The 24,007-nt window shown below is 41.4% G+C and overlaps 1 protein-coding gene across 1 annotated transcript in view; it reads left to right on the forward strand.

Moving 5' to 3' along the window:
- Positions 1-745: 745 nt before the first annotated feature.
- dnah9 (dynein, axonemal, heavy chain 9) overlaps positions 746-24,007 on the forward strand; it is a 585,611-nt gene continuing 562,349 nt past the window's right edge. The window contains exons 1-6 of the mRNA XM_063074264.1: positions 746-1,093; positions 9,858-10,045; positions 11,274-11,432; positions 18,348-18,478; positions 19,738-19,949; positions 22,457-22,690. Of these exons, the coding sequence (XP_062930334.1) occupies positions 746-1,093; positions 9,858-10,045; positions 11,274-11,432; positions 18,348-18,478; positions 19,738-19,949; positions 22,457-22,690 (1,272 nt within the window). The remainder of the gene's footprint in view (positions 1,094-9,857; positions 10,046-11,273; positions 11,433-18,347; positions 18,479-19,737; positions 19,950-22,456; positions 22,691-24,007) is intronic.

The following is a 24,007-nucleotide window of genomic DNA, read 5'->3' on the forward strand; positions in this document are numbered from 1 at the left end:
GATGGATACCTGAGGAGAATAGATCAAGGAAAACTAAGTGGGATTGGAATTTCTCCAAGGGCTGACATAGAAATGTTGGATTAATTAGCTACCTCCTAAAGAAACGGGCGTAACAAGAATGGGAAAGAAGGAACACAGAACAATGTGGGTGGGGATATCATGTTGGTAACTTGCTGCAAGTATGGCTGAAGTTGGTCACAATGGCTGGGGGTGCCGGAGGGGAAGTGAGTTGACTGGAGCTGTTTCGCTTGTGATAGTTGTCCGTTGGTGGGTGTGTGTGTGTGGCGGGGGGGGGGGGGGTGAATTGGTCACCGTTACTGGGGAGGAATTAGTACTACCTTCTGGGGTGAAGTGAAGCGGGGGAGGGGGTGGACGGGATGGATGGGAGAAGGCTAGAATTGTCTGCAGTTGGGAAATTGGAGAGGGTGAGTTGTCTGCAGTTTGGGGTTGGTTACAGACGAACGCACTGTGGGGGTGTGTTGAGGTTGGCGGACAAGAGGAGGAAGAATTCCATGCAGTGTAGGGGTTGTCGTTGACTACAGTTGCCAGGGGTATTGGCTAAAGCTGCCGCTCCCTCTCCTCTCCTCCTCCTTCCAAGCTCCACGTGTCTGAAGAAGCCGTAAACAAGCTCGTTGCCATGGACACGACACGCTGAGCGTCTCACTCCGCAATCGAGCTCCGGGACGGGAGGAGTTCGGCCGCCCCGGACACAGGAGACCCGGAGGGGGTGATCTTGAAGCGAGCAATGGGGGAGAGCAGCTCCGATAAGCGGTGGGACTTCCTGCAGGACTATGTGCTGAAGACCATGAAGCTTAAGGCTGATCGCTGGCAGAAGTGTGTGGGCACAGAGGAGTACCGGCTGACGATCCAGGAGTTCCTGGACAGCAGCGAGCGGCTGGTCCTTGTGGTCTCCCTCAGCCAGGCCGGCCTGCTAATGCCCAGCCTAGACTTCCCTAACGTTAGCAAGAACAAAGCCGTCTTCTTCGTCAAGCGCCGCAAGGACAAGCTGAACACGGACTCCATGAAGACGAACTTGGTGTTTGGCGACCTGGCTTCCAGTCCTCTCGAACAGTTCTCAGCTCTGGTCGACGAGGTAAGTCTAAAACAACCACGAGTGGAAAGAGGAAAGGCCTGCCACTGTAGCCCAGGACACAATGCTTCCTTTTGTGGCAGAGTTCACAACTGGGGTCGTCCCATTAAGCCAGGTTGAAGGGAATTGTTTACCTTTGAGGGTTGTGCGCTTTTGAATTCTCTTCGCGAAAGGGCTGTGGAGGCATTTTACTTTTTTAAGAACTCGGCGATCCCGCTGTCCAACAGTATAGAAATCCCGTTGGTTCAGTATCTGGGTTACTGGGAACTGATTATCGGGCTTCCTCTGAACCTAGAGGTTTTCACATCCCATTCTGCCTGAAAACTCGCTCCTACACTCACTGGCGCCTCCCCTGAAACTCACCTGATTGCTTGGTTCTGTTTCCTTTATTCCTTTTTCTTATGTACAGGTTTCACTATAATACGTATATCTTACTGGCTACCATATTCAACTGGGGGGAAAAGCACATTAAAAATTGCGGAGTGTAAGATTACCCGATAGTGAGGAAATGGACAGCTGAGGTTTCAAAACGACCATTAAAACGGAAAATGCTGGAAGAAATCAGCAGGTCCGGTGTCAGGCAGCTTGTGAACAAATGTTACAGGTTAAAATTCTGGTGAAGGATATCTGACCTGAAATGCTAACTCTGTTTATAGACCATAAGACATAGGAGCAGAATTAGGCCATCTGGCCCATCGAGTCTGCTCCGCCATTCAATCATGGCTGATCCTTTTTTTTCCTCTATCTCCGCCTCAACCTCAGTTCATGGCCTTCTCCCTGTAACCTTTGATGCATGTCCAATCAAGAACCTTAATTTATTTTACCATAGATGTTATCTTACCTGTTGAGTGTTTCATATTGATGTTAGATATTCAGAATCTGCTCTATTTGATTGATTTTCATTTAAATATCTACAAATTTTTCAGTTAGATATAATTTAGCCATTTAATATCTATTTACCGTAATTCCGTTTTTTTCCTATATTATCCTGTACTGCTGCTGCAAAGTTAACAAATTTCAGGACATAGGCAGGCGATATTAAGCCTGATTCTGATGATGCTAATCAGTGGTAGAGCAAACACAAAATGCTAAGTAAGTCATTCTTTGCTCCTCTGGTATTTTTCATATTTGTAGTTTTTTGCATTTTTTCTAATTCAACTCAACTCTACTGTTTGGATCTTCAGGTCCGTATTGCACTGCTTTCTTAAATACACTGTCTGCGTTGAGTATTATCTGATTGATTTAACATGTAAATAGTGTAATATTGGTGTTTGATAGTGTCCTGACATGTCTACACAGTCAATTATTTAATAATATCTCATGATTTGCAATGTTGATATGAAAAACAGTTGGTAGAAAGAATGCAAAAGCCTCGATTAATGGTAAAATGAATTGTATTTACTTAGATAAACTCATTAAGATCATCTGAGAGCTGTTCTGTGCTGTTTCAAGTTCTCTGATTTATGCAGGTACAATAGATCAGATTTTGTTTCCAGTTGAAGTTTATGTGGAGCATTCTGTTGCTTTCTACGTTTCCAGAAGTAGAAAAAGCATGTGACAAATCATGACAAATTCTGCTTTTGTTCACATTTGGAAATTCAGGTAGTGTTTTGGATTGACATCCTGCTCATTCCACCCGCCCCCCCCCCACTGAAACTGTAACATGGAGAAGAATGTTCTGTGTGAACATTTTATACCAACTAGTGTCATCAAGAATTTGTATGTATTTCATCTGATAAATTAATACACCATTCTAACCCATCAATAGAATCTGTAATCTTTTTAAAGTCTTGTTTCTTGAGCCAAAGGAGATGATTAATTTAGTATTAATTTGAGTACTATGCAGTGGTTCCACCTGTAATACTAAAGTCCAGAATGCAGATTTTAAATTTGTCTGTGATCCCCTCTGCAGATGAGCTTGCAGACATGTAAAGAGCCATCAGAACTGTCACAGAGGCTGCAGAGTGAGCCTCTGTTTAGTTATGGTTCAAGGGGTGTGACCTGTGGACCAATGCTGCTAGGACACAAACCGGGGCCTGATCAACTCTGGCTGGGTCACCTGGGCGAGAGTGTCTGATGGTGAAAGACCCAAAACACCCGATGACCCCAGATTACATCAGTAATTATGTACCTCAGCCTCAGTAGGATTCGTCATGTCTGTACCATGATATTTTAGACCACAAGACTGTAAGACATAGGAGCAGAATTAGGCCATTTGACCTATTGAATCTGCTTCGCCCTTTCATCATGACTGATCCATTTTTCCTCTCAGCCGCAATCTCCTACATTCTCCCCATATCCCATCATATGCTAACCAAACAAAAATCTAGCAACCTCTGCCTTATTCCTCAGACTTAACTTCCGCAGCTGCCCGTGGCAACAAATTACACACATTCACCGCTGTAGCTAAAGAAATTCCTCCTCATCTTTGTTCTGAAAGGATGCCCCTCTACTCTGAGTTGTGTCCTCTGGCCTTAGACACTCCCTCCATTGGAAACATCTTCTCCACTCTATCAAGGCTTTCACCATTCAATAGGTTTCAATGAAGTCACCCCTCCTTCTTCTGAATTGCAGTGAACACAGGCCCAGAGCCGTCAGATGCTGGCCATTTAAACCTGGAATCAGTTCATGAATCTCCTTTGCATCCTCTCCAGTTTCAGCACATCCTTTCGAAGATAAGGGGCTCACAATACTCCAAGTGATGCCTCACCAGTGCTTTATAAAGATTGAACATTATATCATTACTTTTAATGGAGTGATAAAGAAAATTTAGGGAGAGGAATATTTTACAATTGTCCCCAGCAGACTAGATAATGAATATTGTAAATAAGTAAAACATCAGCCAGACTTCATGAAGTTGCAGGAAGTCTACATTAAGTTAGCTTGCATTTTTGTCCTATGTGGGGTAGTATGTTCCTGATCAAATTAATGTGCATCTAGGGTCCCTATAAACTTTGAAACATAAGAGACTTAAAATGCTGGAATCTGGAGCAACAAACAAGATGCTGGAGGGACTCAGCAGATCAGGCAGCACCTGCAAAAGGAAACCAAAAGTCTATAATTTGGATTGAGATCTTTCATCCTCCCCTCAGCACTACCTTCCCCATTAATGGTATTGCCTGTGGATCCCTCATTAGTCACCACAGAACACACATAACTGCAGCCGAAGTAAGTCATCTTTAATCCTGAGGGAGTGCTAAAAAGAAACCAGATCTGAAATTCTAGTGCAGCGGATGTAAATTCAAAATCTGCCGGAAACGAAGTTACCTGTTGTTTTGACAGGATGCGCCCACACATCTCTGCCTAAGAAGAAATATGTAACTGAGGAGAAAAGCTATCAAAAAGGATGTTATTTTACTAATGCTTTGAGCATTACTGCTGGATGGAGGAGCTCTTAGCTCTTGAGCATTATCATGAGAGATGTGAATTTTATTTGTCCTTCCTAACCTTTTTTCCCAACATAGGAAATATAGAAGTCTTATTGCTGATGCATAATTGTATTCCTTTTGTTAGTTGTATTGGTAAAAGTAATTTGGGTAACTGGTTATCTATGTGATGACTGTGACCTGATAATAGGATGTCCTGCTCTAGCCATGAGCATTGTCAGGGATGATGAGAAATCCATTTGCAGTGAACACAGCCCAGTGTCTGCCACAATGAAAATCATTACCAAGAATGCTTTCATTTTCTTTTTTCTTGTGATCAAAGAGCTGTTCCCCAAACTGATGTATGGATTTCGCATTCACAGGCACAGTGGATGTGATATTCATTTTGCATCAACTCCAAGGAATGTGCTGAGAACAGCACTAATCACTGTCCATGGGTTTTTTGATGTTCTATAAGCCTTGCCTCTATTATTTGGGGTTAACTGACAGCATTCTTCTTAAATATCACTGGAAATGTTTGTTACCAAATTTCATCTGCTACAGTTCTGTCTTGTAGGCTGTGATCTTATCCAAAGGATTCACAACAGATGCAATCACAGCACAGACTTGCGTTAAACAAGGTTGTGTCATCACCCCAGAACAACAGGACTTCATTCCTCGCATATAGTTCATGGTGTAGTAGACAGTGGCGATCTCAACCTTTCTGGATATTTCTGAGTTTGAGATACCCAGTAGCAGGATTGTCAGGCTGCTGGAAATATACCACCATTGCTTGTCTGAAGAATGCTCCAAATCCAGAATAACGGAATCAGTGTCAATATCCTTTCTTTGACTACCAAAATCCCCAACAATGAGGTTTTAATTATACTCAATTGACTCCTATAAGCAGACCATTTTTCATTAATTTTGCCCAGTCCTAGTACTGGAATCCTGAAACAAACACTCCACACGTTCAGTCAGAGCAAGTGGTTATCCAGAGAGCAAGAGATCTCCTTGAAAAATGTAACACTCCCACAGATATGTGGAAATGCCTGACCCATGGCTGCTCAAAGTAGACTTGGGAGCATTTGAATGGTCTTGAAAGTCGGAAGCTCTGTGTAAGCAGAGGAAGGAGAGCACCACCTCCAACATTACCTGCATCGTCAAGTCCTTCACCAGTGGCAATCTGCAGGCGCTACATCAGCCTGATTAGCTACCTGAGGATTAATGGAACGGGAGAGAAACCAAGTCATTCTCGAGTGGAGGCACTGCCTGTGCAACCATTAGCAGTTGAGAAAAATGAGGAAGGAGGGGCAAACCAGAGGAAAAATTGAGCATTTGTGCTTGATGAGAAAAAGCAGACTCTGTCAGTCCTTTTGGTTTGTCTTAATAGTATGTTGGAGTTCCTTCAGGGACCGTCAGTACTTTATTTCCTTCTTACACTTTAGACTTCTGTGGTATTTTTATTTCTTGCTTAAGTACTACAAAGGTATTTAGCTGCAGGGAGAACTACAGTTTAGTGGAACCATGACAACTTTGATCAGTTTGCAGGAAAATGAATTTGTTTGTTTTTTTTTATGTTCTTTGTTGTAAAAAAATGTGTATAATTTATGCTTTCCTTGTGAATGTTGCTATGTGTTTCTGATGCCACTGCTAGTAAAGTTCTTATTGCAACCGAGCGACATGTATTTGTGCATCTGACAATAACCTTTGAGTGATATTGACTAATAAATTACCAGAAAAGTTGATAACATTGTGTGGATGGTAGAAATCTCACTACCTTGGGCAGATGGGCCTGGGCAGCCATGGTTGGCAGCTCACCTAGAAGAAGAAAAACTTTGATCTCAAACCTCCGCTGCCTTGTGGCTATACACACTCATGGGGCAGGATTTGGGAGTAAACCCTCAGGAAAAATCCAGAGCTGTAGTCCCTATGGTGGTTTCATGTTGAGTTCAATGCTGATGGCAACTCCTGCGATGCAGCTGGCACCGAACTGTATCGGTTTCTGCCATTCTTTGGATTCGTCAGCGTGCTACACGGGTAATAGCTTGCTCTCAATATTGACTGCCCTGGCTTGCATATCACATAGACGACTGGGTTGCAACATCACCCTAACCGAACGAGCGCCACAAAAAAAACAATGGGAATAAAATGTTCAGAATCGGTTTATTATCACTGACATACTGTATGTTGTCAAATATGTTGCTTGTGGTAGCAGTACTGTGCAAAACATACAAATTACTGTAAGTTACAATACAAAATAAATAGTGCGAAAGAAGAATGGTGAGGTAGTGTTCATGTACCATTCAGAATTCTGATGACAGAGGGGAAATGTTGTTTCTCAAACATTGAGTGTAGGCCTTCAGGTTCCTGTACCTCTTCCCCAATGTTAGATACAAATATTCCAAAATCCAAAATGCTTCCGGCCCCGAGTATTTTGGATGATGGATGCTCAATCTGTAGTGAGATGGGGACATGTCCTAGATGGTGAGGGTCCTTAATTACAGATTCTGCCTCCTTGAGGCGCCACTTTTGAAGATGTTGTCATTGGTTGGGACAATCATTATTTTTGGCAACGCTCTACAGCTCCTTTTGATCCTGCACATTGGAATTTCTATACCAGGTGGTGAATCAGCTAGTCAGAATGTTCACCATCATATATCTGTGGAAATTTGCAAGTGCCTTTGCTGACATGGCAAATCTCCTCAAACTCCTAATGAACGATAGCCATTGTCTTGCTGCCTTCGTGCTTGTATCAATATATTGGGGCCAGAATAGATCTTCTGAGATGTTAGTTCCCTGGAGTTTGAAGCTGCTCACCCTCTCCACTGCTGACCTCTCAATGAGGACTAGTGTATGTTCACCTGACATTTTCTTCCTGAAGTCCACAATCCCTTGCTCTTGCCACTCAACAAGCTGATCTGTCTTGTTTAGGATAGGTGGATTTAAAATTAGTCATGATGTTACTGCGTGAAGAGTTTTAAACCAACAGAAGAACTGGATAGCTGCCAGTTTGTTTTGAAACTTATTGCTTGGTAAATTGTGTATTAAGATATCCATAGTTCTGGTGAACTTTATTTGTGATGAGGAACAAAGGATTTTTGGAAGACGGGATAGAGTTATATACCAGGTGTAATTACTCATTATACATCTATTGAGTGCTTAGTGAGAGTTTATATGATAGTGTATTTATTATGATAAAAGGAGTTGTTACCTTTGTTCTCCGTTGCTAAGCTAGTACCTTGGAAAAGGCTGCTGCTTTGACTGTATTGTAATAGTTGCCTTGTAAACTTTGGCTGCAATCATATTGCTCAAAAGGCTCGTGACCAGAAGCCATAGAATGCAAAGTTCAAGCAACAAGCCAGATTATGGTCATGGATAGACTGTTAGGAGGACCATTGCTTATTTTATCATGATAAGAAAGACTAATTATACATTCATGTTTCAGAAGCCAATGAAAGCATTTAACTGGTCTTCCCCGAGTTCTTGTTCTGACCCAAGGTGTTAATATATTGTCTTATAGGGAATTTAACAACTTTATTTGTGTGAATTACTTGTAAAACTTCAATATGCCTTTGTTTACATTTAATGGGGAAGCTTATTATTGCATTGACTGTAGGATTGAAAGGAAATTCCGATAAATTGTGATAAATCAAAATACTACCGATCTTTTTAATGGCGCATGTAGTTCATCTATTGATTTAATACTCTAATACAGATATAAACGAGAGCCACGGTGATACCAGGAGAATCCACCAGAAATTGACATTGTTCCTTTGTGCTTGGGATGATGTGTTAGATTTAGCTGGGGTTCAGGTTTACACAACTGCCCAAGTGTGTTTATGCATCACAGGTCTTTGTTGAGTCCAAAAGACATGAGATGTAGGAGCAGAATTAGGCCATTCAGCCTATCGTGTCTGCTCCACCATTTCATCATGGCAGATCCCGGATCCCAACCCCATACACCTGCCTTCTCGCCATATTCTTTGATGCCCTGACCGATCAGGAAACTATCAACTTCTGCCTTAAATGTGCCCATGGACTTAGCCTCCTCTGCAGTCTGTGGCAAAGTATTCCACAGGTTCACTACTCCCTGGCTAAAAAGAAAAATCCTCCTTACCTCTGTCATCCCTCAATTTTGAGGTTGTGCCATCTAATTCTGGATACCCCCACCATAGGAAGCATGCTGTCCATTCAACATTCGGTAGGTTTCAATGAGATCCCCATGCATTCTTTTAAGTTCCATTGGGTGCAGGCCCAAAGCTTCCAAACACTGCTCCTATGTTAACCACTTCATTCCTGGAATCATCCTTGTGAACGGCCTCTGGACTCTCTCAAATGACAACCAATCCTTTCTGAGATATGGGGCCCAAAACTGTTGACAATACTGTCGACATTCAGTATTTCTTTTTTTTTTAAATTCAAATTCAAGTTTGATTGACATTGAACCATTCATGGATACCCATGAATGCAGCCGAATGAAACAGAGTTACTCTGAGTCCAAGGTGCAAAACCCAGTACTAACAGTCATACATGACACAAGGTACATATAGCACATATGAGCTAGCACATATAATGTAGCAGTAAAATATAGAGCACGGATGCCATGCCACACCACATCTGGGCGGCAGCACCACAGCTTGGGGCCCAGTCCTCGCTATGACCAAGGCCACACAGCTCCCTCACCATTCGCCAATAATCCAAAGAACTGGACTTGCAGCATTCCACGCCACCAGTATCCGACAAGATCACAAGAAAAGCAACTAAAATGATCACTCACTGTTAAACTACACACTGTCGCCTCTCTGATGTAGGCAGCAGCAGGATTGACGTCGAGACCAGCTCCTTCAGTTTCCCCACTAACGAGCAGCTCACTGATGGGGTAGTCCTGATTTCCTTTAAGTTCTTAATATCTAGCAGGATCTTGTGATCATAAAAAAAATACATTCAAAAAAGACAGTAACACTTTTGCTTGACCCCATAGAAGCCATTTCCTCTGAGTGCACCACCATCTTAGTTATCTTTTGATGGATTTCTGGGTTTTATGTTTGCACCAAGGTAGCATTTAATCTTGTGACTGTTTTCCACTGCCAGTGGGCATCTGATCAAAAGTATGATCAGAAACTTGTATTTGTGGTTCGGGTGCAGAAATGCTCATAGCTGTACAGAGTGAAAGGCAATACTGGGACAAGGGAACCTGAGAATTGGGAGGTAGTGATGGGTAGAGCAGAAAGTTTGTTGGAAAGATGTATCTTTGTGCCAGGAGGTGGAGTGACTATTAATTTCAAAGCTTGGTACACAGCTTATTAAGAATGAATGGTGGAAATGTATACAAATCTAAATACATTTGATAGTGTGGATGATGCTTTGCACAACTCAGTGCTGTCCATTGTTCTCCCTAGGTGGTAGTGCCGGTTTTGGCCAATAGAAGGAATCACAACCAGTGGCCACAGGTTGTGTCCCAAGATGTCGTGCGCCATGTCCACAACCTGAGGAGCAAAATCTTTGTCATCATGGGGCAAGTGCAGGGAAAAACTCTGCTGCCTCTGCCAGCAGGAGCAGAGAAAGCTGCTACTGTTTTGCACAAAAAGTAAGGACATTTCTAAGAATGTTTCTTTCTGAATAAAAATCCACTTTCCTTTGTAGATGGTTTCCCTTTCTCAGCTTTAATTGATTCACCTCCTTTTTGGCATCTCCCAAAATTTTTCTGAAAATAAGTCAGGTTCAGGCTAGATCACCTTCCTTTCCCCTTTAATAAAGTTTCTAATTAGACTCTGCTTATCCTGACCTACCTATCAATGCCACCTCATGAAGTATTACGTCAAAATATTCCTGGACACACTATGTTGTAACCTCAGTGGAAAATAAGGTCAGGCAGGCGTTCTTCCCTGCTATCATCAGCCTGGCATTTCTAAACTTACAGAGATGCTCCATCCATTTACTCTACTCTTTAGGGTGAATGTGCTGTGTCTTCTTAGTGCTTCTGCTGAAGATGAATTAGAAGACTTTGATGCCATTACGAATATATATCATTTAAAATAGCCTTTGTTGCCAAAAGTTAAGATCGCAATACCATGTATTCATAAAATACGTTTCTGAGCAAGTAGTTCTACTTCACATTCTCCTGTCTTGATTCATTTGTTCAGGTTATGATAGAATGAGGTTATGCAGATTTGAAATGTCCTTCAGAGCATCCTTAATTTTAGCTGAGATGGCAAGGAACAATCTGCTGCAGGAACTCAGCAGGTTGAGCAGTATTTGTAGGAGGAAAGGAATTGTCAACTTTTTAAGTTGAAACCTTGTATCAGGATATCTGATCTTAGCTGTATTTGTTTGGGTGCATCTTCATTCACAGCCAAACAGTTCTGGAAAAGAACCCGCTGCAAGCTTTGCAGTCTTCCTCGCTGTCCACTACACCCCCAATCTTGGTGTCATCGCAAATTTGCTGATCCATTTTACGATATTATTATCCAGGTCATTGATATAGATGATAAACAACAACAGATTCAGCACCGGTCCCTGTGGCACACCATTAGTCACAGGCCTCCAGTTAGAGAGGCTACAATTAAATGAGGCAGACTCTTTGTCCAAATGGCCTAAAACATAAAATTATTCCAGTATGTCTAACTAAGCATGGTATCGGAAGCCTGTAATAAAAAAAAATTAAATGAGATTTGTAATCTATCCTAGGGGCAGGAGATAGACAAGACCACCTTGTCTCTGATCTGGCTGTATTTTCACCAGCTGAAAAATCCAGTTTTGGGATAATAGGTGGAAAGCAAAATTATATTTAATACATGTCTCTGATCTTCCTGCAGTGGTGATAATGTAGATAAAGGAATTGCACATGTTGTAGAATCGATTATAATTGATTGGAGCCACCAGGTCAATGAGGTGCTTAAGAGGGACTCATCTGAACCTTTGCTTGCTGGCCACAATCCCAACCCAAATGTGGAACTGGAGTTCTGGAAAAACAGGTAATATTCTTTGAAAGAAGCTTGGACATGGTGAGAAATTTGCATCTTTAGGCATAGATATAATTTCTTTGCATTTGATATGTTAAAATATTAACAAGCGTCCTATATGCAGAGGAGAGTTTGGCAATTATCTTCTGTATTTACCAAGACAAAATGACTAATTCTGAATCATGGTGAAATTGTTGCATAGTTCCTTTGCTTTCCGACGGCCATCAGTTTGCAGTGATATACTTCTTGCTTGTTATGCTGATGGTGCTTCAGGCAGCAATGAAGATCCTCCATCTCAGTCTGTCCTTGGCCATCTTCTCTATTGTGCCCCAGGTGCAAAGAAATGGTGGACAAACAATAAGTACTTTGCGTTATTCTTCACTGAGAAAGACAGAGAACATAGAACATAGAATAGTACAGCATAGTACAGGCCCTTCGGCCCACCATGTTGTGCCGACCCTTAAACCCTGCCATCCATATAACTCCCCCACCTTAAATTCCTCCATATACCTGTCTAGTAGTCTCTTAAATTTCACTAGTGTATCTGCCTCCACCACTGATTCAGGCAGTGCATTTCCATGCACCACCAATTCTCTGAGTAAAAAAAAAACTTCCTCTAATATCCTCCTTGAACTTCCCACCCCTTACCTTAAAGCCATGTCCTCTTGTATTGAGCAGTGGTGCCCTGGGAAAGAGGCGCTGGCTGTCCACTCTATCTATTCCTCTTAATATCTTATATACCTCTATCATGTCTCCTCTCAGCCGCCTCCTCTCCAGAGAGTAAAGCCCTAGCTCCGTTAATCTCTGATCATGATGTATACTCTCTAAACCAGGCAGCATCCTGGTAAATCTCCTCTGTACCCTTTCCAATGCTTCCACATCCTTCCTATAGTGAGGTGACCAGAACTGGACACAGTACTCCAGGTGTGGCCTAACCAGAGTTTTATAGAGCTGCAACATTACGCTGCGACTCTTAAACTCTATCCCTCGACTTATGAAAGCTAACACTCCATAAGCTTTCTTAACTACCCTAACTACCTGTGAGGCAACTTTCAAGGATATGTGGACACGTACTCCCAGATCCCTCTTCTCCTCCACACTACCAAGTATCCTGCCATTTACTTTGTACTCTGCCTTGGAGTTTATCCTTCCAAAGTGTACCACCTCACACTTCTCCGGGTTGAACTCCATCTGCCACTTCTCAGCCCACTTCTGCATCATATCAATGTCTCTCTGCAATCTTTGACAATCCTCTACACCATCTACAACACCACCAACCTTTGTGTCATCTGCAAACTTGCCAACCCACCCTTCTACCCCCACATCCAGGTCGTTAATAAAAATCACGAAAAGTAGAGGTCCCAGAACAGATCCTTGTGGGACACCACTAGTCACAATCCTCCAATCTGAATGTACTCCCTCCACCACGACCCTCTGCCTTCTGCAGGCAAGCCAATTCTGAATCCACCTGGCCAAACTTCCTTGGATCCCATGCCTTCTGACTTTCTGAATAAGCCTACCATGTGGAACCTTGCCAAATGCTTTACTAAAATCCATGTAGATCACATCCACTGCACTACCCTCATCTATATGCCTGGTCACTTTCTCAAAGAACTCTATCAGGCTAGTTAGACACGATCTGCCCTTCACAAAGCCATGCTGACTGAACCTGATCAGACCATGATTCTCTAAATGCCCATAAATCCTATCTCAAAGAATCTTTTCCAACAGCTTTCCCACCACAGACCTAAGACTCACTGGTCTATAATTACCCGGACTATCCCTACTACCTTTTTTCAACAAGGGGACAACATTCACCTCCCTCCAATCCTCTGGTACCATTCCCGTGGACATAAAGATCCTAGCTAGAGGCTCAGCAATCTCTTCCCTTGCCTCGTGGAGCAGCCTGGGGAATATTCCGTCAGGCCTCGGGGACTTACCTGTTCTAATGTATTTTAACAACTCCAACATCTCCTCTCCCTTAATATCAACATGCTCTAGAACATCAACCTCAGTCATATTGTCCTCACCATCCCCAAGTTCCCTCTCTTTGGTGAATACCAAAGAGAAGTATTTATTGAGGACCTTGCTCACTTCCACAGCCTCCAGGCACATCTTCCCACCTTGATCTCTAATTAGTCCTATCTTCACTCCTGTCATCCTTTTGTTCACATAATTGAAGAATGCCTTGGAGTTTTCCTTTACCCTGCCTGCCAAGGCCTTCTCATGCCCCATTTTTGCTCTCCTCAGCCCCTTCTTAAGCTCCTTTCTTGCTACCCTATATTCCTCAATAGACCCATCTGATCCTTGCTTCCTAAACCTCATGTATGCTGCCTTCTTCCACCTGACTAGATTCTCCATCTCACTTGTCACCCATGGTTCCTTTGCCCTACCATTCTTTATCTTCTTCACCGGGACAAATTTATCCCTAACATCCTGTAAGAGATTCCAAAGCATTGACCACATGTCCATAGTACATTTCCCTGCAAAAACATCATTCCAATTCACACCCGCAAGTTCTAGCCTTATAGCCTCATAATTTGCCCTTCCCTGTCACGTACCCCATGATGGGAATAAAGAACCAGCAGAGATGGAAAACACTTTGGAGTCCAGTGTTACTATTAACTAATAATATTTATTAGTAACTACACAATACTGTAATATAAATGTTGATAAATCAAGCAGGTTAGCAATGATTACATAAATCAGTAAGTGTGGAAATATATATGAAAAACCAAGCTTCTTCATGTCTAGGGGTAAAAAGATAGAGTCTTACGATAATGAGTAAAGTTCAGTTCAGTTCGTGGTATTGAGTTGAGTAGTGATGGGGAAAGGGAGAGATTTGAGTCTTCAGTTGAGCTGATGTTGCTGATCTTCTCGTTGTCCTCCGAAGTCCTTTAAAAGTCATCGACTGTGACATCAACAAAGGGGACCGGTTTTCTGTGGTGGAGCTATCACCAGTCACTGCCTTTTCTTTTCACTGCAAGAGCCACTGATCGATCCTTCAAAAACCCACTTTTTCCGCGGGCACAACGAAGCTCATTCAGTGTCTACAAACATGTGTCTGAGGTCTATCATCTGACCTCCTATTTATCTCACCGTGCTGAGCATCAATTGTCACTCAAATTACTCCTCCTTCCTCTGTGTGTAAGAAATGCAAGCAGGCAAATATCCTTGAAGAAGTATCAACACGCTGCCGAAAAATCATAACGTTGATTGTCCATCAAACAACGCCCTTGGTTACCATAGCAACTTATGAGCTGCTGGGTGCCATTTCTCTCTCCAACTCAGCAGAAATCCAAAAGTTACTTCCAGTGCCTTAAAGCAATAGTCCAAAAGTTAGTCTTTGTCCCTCTCTCTCTTTTCAAAACAACATGTCAGTGTTAAGTAACTCTCTCTCTCTCTCTCTCTCTCTCTCTCTCTCTCTCTCTCTCTCTGTCTCTGTCTCTGTCTCTGTCTCTCTCTCTCTCTCTCTCTCTCTCTTTTCAAAAGCACAGTTCATAGGGGTAATGGAGCACAGTCTATAGGGGTAATTCAGGACCCCATCACAATTAAAAAATTTGCTATCCCCTCTAATTCTATCCATTTCTATGATAATGTTAAAGGCCAGGGAGCAGTGGTAACTATCCCCCAGATGCTCACCCACTGAAAGATCTGTGACCTGACCCAGTTCGTTACCTAATATTAGATCTAGTATGGCATTCCCCCAGTCGGCCTGTCCACATATTGTGACAGGAATCCGTCCTGGACACACTTAACAAACTGCCCCGTCTAAACCATTGGAACTAATCAGGTACCAATCAATATTAGGGAAGTTAAAGTCACCCATGATAACAACCCTGTTATTTTTGCACCTTTCCAAAATCTGCCTCCCAATCTGCTCCTCGGTACCTCTGCTGCTACCAGGGGGCCTATAGAATACCCCCAATAGAGTAACTGCTCCCTTCCTGTTCCTGACTTCCACCCATACTGACTCAAAAGAGGATCCTGCTACATTACCCACCCTTTCTGTAGCTGTAATAGTATTGCTGACCAGTAATTCCACCCCTCCTCCCCTTCCCCTCCCTCTCTATCCCTTTTAAAGCACTGAAATCCAGGAATATTGAGAATCCATTTCTGCCCTGGTGCCAGCCAAGTCTCTGTAATGGCCACTACATCATAATTCCATGTATGTATCCAAGATCTCAGTTCATCACCTTTGTTCCTGATGCTTCTTGCATTGAAGACGTGAGCAATATGTCAGAAATTCAAGAGGGTTGGGGCAGAAGTGAGTGTAATTCCTATTACTAAGGAGAAGGTGCTTGGGAAGCTGACAGGTCTGAAGGTAGATAAGTCACTTGAACGAAATGGACTACACCCCAGGGTTTAGAAAGAGGTTGTTGAAGAGACTCTGTAAGCATTAGTAATGATCTTTTTAGAATCACTAGAATCTGGAATTGTTCCAGAGAACTGGAAAATTGCAAGTGTCACTCCACTCTTTAAGAAAGGAAGGAAGCAAAAGAAAGGAAATTATAGGCCAGTTAGCCCGACTTCAGTGGTTGGGAAGATGCTGGAGTGCATTAGGATGAGGTTTCAGGGTACTTGGAGGTGCATGATAAAGTAGGCCAAAATCATCATGGTTTCCTTAAGGGAAAATCTTTCCTGACAAATTTGTTGGAATACTTTGAGAAAATAACAGGCAGGATAGACGAAGGAGAGTCAGTGAATGTTGTTTAGTTTTAAGAAGGCCTTTGGCAAGGTGCTGCACATGAGGCTGCTAACCAACATAGGATTCCATTGTATTACATGGTTAGAAGATTGGCTGATTGGCAGGAGGCAAAGAGTGGGGAATAAAGAGGCTGTTTTCTGTTTGGCTGTCTAGTGGTGTTCCACAGTGGTCGGTGTTGATACTGCTTATTTTCATGTTAAATGTCAATGATTTGGATGATAGAATTGATGGCTTTGAGGCAGTTTTGCAGGTGATATAAAGACAAGTGGAAGAGTAGGTAGTGTTGATGAGCAGGGAGTCTGCAGAAGGACTTAGACAGATTGGGAGAATGGGCAAGGAAGTCCTATATGGAATACAGTGTAGGGAAGTGCATGGTTATGCACTTAGGTAAAAGGGTAAAGGCACAGATTATTTTCTAAACGATGAGAAAGTTCAAAAATCAGAGGTGCAAAGAGTCTTGGGAATCCTTGTGCAGGATTCCTTAAAGGTTAACTTAGATTGCAAAGGACGGCAAATTCAATGTTAGCATTCATTTTGAGAGGACAAGAGTACAAGAGCAAGGATGAAATGTTGAGGCTTTATAAGGCATTGGTCAGACCACACTTGGAGTATTGTGAGCAATTTTATGCCCCTTGCCTGAGAAAAGATGTGCAGACATCGGAGAAGATCCGGAGGAGGTTCACGAGAATGATTCCGGGAATGAAAGGTTTAACGCAAGAGGGGTGTTTGACTCTGGGCCTGTGCTTGCTGAAGTTTAGAAGCATGGCGGTGGGGATCTCATTGAAACCTATTGAATATTGAAAGGTCTATTTAGAGTGGATGTGGAGAGGATGTTTCCTACAGTGGGAGAGTCTAGGACCAGGGGCACAGCCTCAGAATCGAGGGCCATCCATTTAGAACAGAGATGAGGGAGGAATTTCTTTTCCCAGGTGGTAGTGAATCTTTGGAATTCATTGGCACAGATGTCTATGGGGGCCAAGTTGTTGAGTATATTTAAAGCGGAGGTTAAGAGCTTCTTGATTAGTTTGTGTGTCAAGGGTAATGGGGTTGAGAGGGATAATAAATCAGCCATGATGGAATGGCAGAGCAGATGTGATAGACTGAATGGCCTAATTCTGCTTCTATGTCTAGTGCTGTAAGATGGGATTTATGAGTGGTTGCCTACTGTTTGATTGATGGGCCGTCTGTTTCCATTCTGTATGACTCTAAGTTGAGCTGTAACTCAGTTACATAGGAGCAGGAGGATGGTAGAATCTAAACCAATGTTTCCCTGTTGTTGTGCAGTGGTAAACCTGTTTCATCCTTCCACGCAATATCCACCAGTACATATGGTTTCCTATGCTTGGATATATTTTTAGATTTATATCTATGTTTATTTGCAAAATGTATCAAGTCCAGAAGAAATTTTAAGGGTCAACATGATTCATTTTATTTTATTAAAATAGTCCTTTCATTTTCTGGGAAGTTTTGGATGTTTTATTTCTGCTTCATTACATCTTGTTAGGTTCAAAATGCACCACATAGAGAATTGCATTTGTAGGTCATTCTTCAGTAATTTGCTTCTGATTTATTTCGACTGTATCAACTTCTGGTGTGGAAGATTTCTCCCAGCTGAAATCAACAAAAGTGAACTTTAGTGAAAAAGTGAAAAAATATTCTCTTTGCCAATGAAATTAGCAGTAAATATTTTGTTTGCATTTTATCTCAGGCAGTCATTTGGATTACTGAAACGATCTATAGTTGTCCCAGATTAGTGAATTTGAAAGCAAAGTTCCACTTCACATTGTAATGAGTGAACTACTGTACCTGTGAATATTACTGAGGAAGGCAATAGGCTGAAATTTCACCTGCAAACAGCTGGCTGACGTTCAAACACCATGCTCAAATGAAGAAAAAATTGTAATTTAAGAAATACAGTTAAATCACACTCAACTGTCATGCCAACATTCATTGGAAAGGTGTCATTGATGAAAGGAGTAGTGTAATAGAATATCACATTATATTTAAAAAATGTTTCTCCTAATGCTTTAGAGGATTAAAAAAAAGCTAATAAAGTTCATTTTTTCTACTGCTGTTAAAAATTCAATTGCATTTAATTAGAGGAACAGTAAAATTGTGCTTCTTTATGACTGTTGTACAACATTGGTAAAATATTGCATGCCACCTATCTGATGCTTTGTTGATGTATTTACTAATCATTATTCCTTGATGTTTTCAAGGTGCAGTAATCTGAAATGTATTTATGATCAACTGAGATCTAGAAAAGTAAGAAAGATGGTGGAGCTTCTGGAGAGGATGGAAAGCAGCTATTTTCCAGTATTTAAAACAATGTTTAGTGATGTTGTTGCAGGTATGATGACATCAAATTCACCAGATAAACCAAGACACTCCTTTAAATTTTTCAATTCAGTTGGTGAACTATGATTTACTCTTTTATTTTAAATGTTCTACATCCATTATTTTTTCCAACTGGCTTCACTTATCTGGGTTGCATTAATGAAGGCAAGGAATTTCTGGATGTCTATTTGCAGAACAATTTCAGTAAGTTAAAAAGAGAATGATGGAAATACTCATCAGGTTGGGGAAAGAAATAACGTTAATGTTTCAGGTTAATGACAATCTGTGAAGGAAATTCAACGATTGTTTAAGTTTAAAATAGCCATTGCCCTCAAGTATTCTTATTTTTGTTCCTCTCTCCACAATTACTGTTGAGTGTTTCAAGCTTTTTATACTATATGTAATATTTTGCTGTATATTTTTTCTTTCACCCTTGCATCAGTTAATGGGTAGAGATTTTGTTTAAGAGAGCTAGGTTCTGGTCAAAATTGTAAACATAGCTAGGAGTAGGAAGCTGTGTTGATTATGCGTGCCATTATGTGTAGATGCATTGCTCTTTCATTTTCCTTCCTTTGAATATTCCTCTATAGATGATGACTAGGGATTTGCAAATGTTTTCTTTCCTTTAATATCCCTCAATCTTTCCTTTCCGCGTACCCATCTAAATGCTTTTTTAAATTTGTACCGAACTCAAGCACTTCCTCTGGCACCTTGTTCCATATACCCACCACATGAACAATTTACCCCTTGAGGCCCTTTTAAATCTTTCCCCTCTTGCCTTAAACCTATACCCTCTAGTTTTTGATTCCTTTTCTCCTGGGGCAAGAACATGTGCATTCTGTCCCTCATGGTTTTATCTGCCTCAGTAAGGCACCCCTCCATCTCCGTCACTTCGAGGAATGAAGTCCTAGTCTGTTCAACTTCTCTCTATAACTGAGGCTCTTGAGTCTTGACCACATTTCTGTAAAATCTTTGCACTCTTTCCTATCATAGGGTAACCAAAATTGTACATATCAGGTGTTGACTCAGCTATAACTTATGTAGACAAAGTAAATGGTGGAAAGTTTTAGCTTTGCGCATACAATGGTAAATAGAAAATCATTGGAAGGGTTAATTCTTTGTAGGTCATGAGCTCAATTGCTAAAAATTTGAGTACTGGATGTTAATGCAAATTATAAAATTGCTATATTTTCTCTACAAGAAATCCATGTTTCCTTGAAAATATTTTTCATGGTGTAATTTGGGTTGCTTTATTTTGCTGTCTACCATCAGCTCTGACAGAAGCAAGGGATATTAACGTGCATTTGAAGCCACTCCAGCGCCATTTTGAGGATATTGAGAATGCAGAATTCACTGAGCTGAAGCCCTTGCTTAGCTGCTTCATGCATGTAGTGTGCCTGATCTGGACCAGATCTAAGTACTACAACACTCCAGCACGTATCATAGTCCTTCTGCAGGAGACCTGCAACCTTCTTATTCAGCAGGTATGGGAACTGGCAGTGCTCTGTGCAGTACAGAGGAACCTCATCAGTGTGTCTCCAATTATCTTTTATCTTACTATTTAGGAAATCCTAATGGTTCAGCATCTGACTCACTGGGTAAAGTTTGCCTGGTTCCATGGCTGCTCACCGGAGTTGAATAGCAACACTCTTCCTTTTCCTTCAGTAGAGTTGGGTTCCCAGTTCCCATTCTTTCTTTCCACTCACTGAAATCCTCATTCCCACTTTCTCTTTCTGCTCACTGGGATCCCAGTTCCTTTTTCCCCTTTACACTCACAGGGAACCTGGTTCCTGCATTCCTCCAACTCAATTAGGCCTCTTTCCACTGTACAAAACCTCAGTTGCCGCAGTCCAATTCAGCTTAATTGAAAAATATATTATGTTACGAACACTGCAACGTCAAATGCCTTAACCCAAGCTACCAATATCCACCACTGTCCTAAATTTATTATTAGACTGTGTTACGTATATAAAATGAGTGAATTTAAAGATAGGTCCTCGAGAAACTGATGCTGGTATCAGGGGAAAAACGCAGCTGGAGGAATTCAAAGGTTCAGTCAGTATCTGTGGAGGTAGAAGAATAGTGGACATTATGGGTCGAGACTCTGTATCAGAACTGAGTGTAGAGTGGAGATGAGAAGAGGCTGAGAGGTGAGGCTGGCAAGTGACAGGTAGATGTAAATGATGGAGTGAGGTGGGGGAGGGAGGAGTGGAGTTAAGGACAAAGGCTGGGAGGTGATGGGTGAAGACAAGCAAGAGCTGCAGATGATGCAATCTGATGAGAAAGGAAGGCGATGAGTGAAAGCACATAAGCGAGGTTTGCTGTGCATATGGGAACAGCGGGGAGAATGGATAGGGGACCAGGTGGGTTAAATGTGTGGGTCTTAGGCAGATGGAACCAGGTGGGGAAGGGAGTAACCGATTAACACGGGGCTAGACTCTGTAATTCTATGATTGGTGAGTTTGGAAAATTTGCCAGTCTCACACCATTACAGTTTAAAACATAATGGATCATTGCAGTTTAACTGTTCTGTTTTCATTGACATCTGGTGACATCTTGTTCGATTTGAGTGTATTTGTAATAACTTGGAGTAATTGAATATAGCTGATGACACATCATCCTATTTTGTGAGAGATTTCCTTTCATTTATTTCCTGACTTCGATTTAGACCTGTAACTTATCTAACCACAAGGACAAGAAATCTTACCAAAGTCTCTACTTCCTCAGGAGGCTAAAGAAATTTTATACTTCCATCGACCCTTACAGATTTTTATTGATGCAGTAGAGAAAGCACATATCTGGATGCATAGCAGCTCGATAAGACAACTACTTTGCCCATGACGACAAGAAACTGCAGAGACTGGTTATAGAGTTCAGCACGTCATGGAAACAAGCTGCCTCTCTATGGGTTCTGTCTTACCTTTTTTGCTGCCCCAGTAAAGCAGCCAGCTTATTCAAAGACCCCCATCCACCCCTGACATACTCTCTTCTCACCTCTCCCATCAGACAGAAGATGCAAATATCTGAAAGCACATACTCCAGGCTCAGGGACAGCTTCAATCTTGCTGTTGTAAGACTATTGAATGGTTCCCTAGTACAATGAGATGGACTCTTGACCTCACAATCTACCTCATTATGAACTTGCGCCTAATTGTCTATCGGCACTGCACTTTCTCTGTAGTTGTTACCCTTTATTCTGCATTCTGTTATTTTACCTTGTAGTCTGAATGCACTATGTGATGAATTGAGTTGTATGAACAGTATACAAGACAAGCTTTTCACCGTATCTGTGATGATATTCCAATTCCAATTAGTAAACCCGTAGAACGTCACAGTGGCATTGCTGGTAAAGCTGCTACCTCATAGTCTCGATGACCCGGGTTCAGCCTTAACTTTTGGTACTGTCCGTGTGGAGTTTGCAAATTTTCCCTGTGACCCAAGGTTTCTTCCTACAGTCCAAGATGTTCTATTTGGTAGATTAATTGACTACTTGCGATTGTCCACAGATGTTATGGAATTTGGTGGGAGCTGATGAGCATGTCGTAGGTTGAGTGCGGGATTAGTCATTTAGACAAATCCACGATTTTTGATGCCGCAGGGCCTGTTGCAGTGTGTATGACTCCTTGACAAAACTCTTATGAATCCTTCACTGTTACTCTGCTCTTCCATGTTATTATGTTGCTTTTAAAGTCAGGCCAGCATTCAGACTTCCCCATGAATCAGAGTTCCATGTTGCATTCTGTCAGTGCTACAATAGCAGTCCAACATCATTTGGTTGCTGTACTTTCCAAAGTTTTTTTTTTCCTTTTTGTTGTTTTAAGAAGATGGTCCAGCCTTCATTGGACTATGCTGGAAGTAGTATTGAGCTCCGTAGAGACTGAGCCGTGCACATGCTGGAAACAGCCCCATGTTCCACTCTGTAAAATTCCCCGTGTGGTAACAATGTCCTTCTGCTTCATCATTGGGTTTATTCTGTCCTTGCATGTTGCAGGCTCATGCTTATGTCAACCCAGAGGACATCCTGAAGGGTGAAGTGGATGAGAGTTTGAGCAAAGTGCGGGAAACCGTTGACGTCCTTTGCTTTTTCAAGCATGTTTTTGATGAAAAGCGTGAAAGTATGCCAAGTTATTATAAGGAAGGTGAGAATGTGAAAGAGTGGGACTTTAACTCTCTGCTGATCTTTGCCCGAATGAACTGCTACCTCAAGAGACTTGAACAGATCGAGGTAAGGATGATCACTTTTGGTGATGCCATCATCTACACTTGGAATTAAAATTAATCTTGCATCCTTTAGTCCTCTTTTCAGAAACCACTTTTGTGTATGTATAAGGGATATCCAGCTTTGTGTCATGCTTTTATGCCAATTTGCCTTTGGTCTAGTTCACAATGTAGGCAGCTAATGCAGAAAACCATTATCATTGTTTTCCTCATTCATCTTATAAATTAACTGAGGACTTTTATTTTTCTTGTAAGCTTAACAATTAGTGGTTGTGGCTGTGCTGTGCGGAAACTGAAGAGACAAAGATGCTCCAAACATATGTCTCAATATTTTCGTGGTATCAAGAATTGAATGATAAAGATGCAGTAATGTTTAATATAGTCAGCAATGAGAAATGATGAAATATCTGGAAAATAACCAAGTTTAGGAAGCTGAATGAAATGGTTTCCTATTTATTTGAAATCTTGAATATCTGGATTTTTTTTCATGACATTTGAAAGTAATCTGACAAATTAATTTATTTTTGAGTAATTGTTTTTGAAACTCATAAATGTTACTGCAATATTAATAGCAGCAGAACCACTATTTTTCTTTGTGTGATTGGCCATTCGTGATTGAGCTCATTTTTTACTGTTGAAATATTTGTATCACATTATGAACAGATATAACTCTACAATTATTAGTACACTTCAGCTCCTACTGAATCACAGAGTCGTGCTGAATCTTGTGTCTTTAGATGTACTTATAATTATGGCACATATCAGTAAGTATGTGCCTCTGCTGCAAACAGGAATTATCAACGTCTCCTGAAAAATTTAATCAAAATGACTTTTACTGCTCCTAATCTTCTGTGAAGAAGAGGATGTTCAATAACGTTCGTCTCCTTTGAGGCTTATTCATTTTTATTGATGTCTTTTATTTTGCGCATAATCCGTTTCTTCATTTTTCTCAGTATATTTGAAAAATGAAATGATGTCTTATTTCAATTTTTTTTTCCTCCAAGGTTAAGTAGTTGCGATGCTACCTTCATTACTCGGGGCAATATTCTCACTGTAGCCATAAGAAAAAGAAGGGATGTTGATCACGATTATAGAAACTCTTAAGGGGAAGCATATTCCGAAAAGCACATGCTCTTGAGTAGGGTGTGATGTAAAAAATAGATTTTAAAAACATTACTTCCATTCAGCCAACTATGTTTATAATGTATTCGTGTTATTAGCTGGTTACCAATCTATTTTCTGGAAGTGAGTTGGTTATTTATGTAGTATAATAAGGCTCTGCATTAATTACCATTTTAAATCTTGACACTGGCTGAGTGGGCTT

Source organism: Mobula hypostoma, chromosome 22 (assembly GCF_963921235.1).
Source record: "Mobula hypostoma chromosome 22, sMobHyp1.1, whole genome shotgun sequence".
Classification (NCBI taxonomy): domain Eukaryota; kingdom Metazoa; phylum Chordata; class Chondrichthyes; order Myliobatiformes; family Myliobatidae; genus Mobula; species Mobula hypostoma.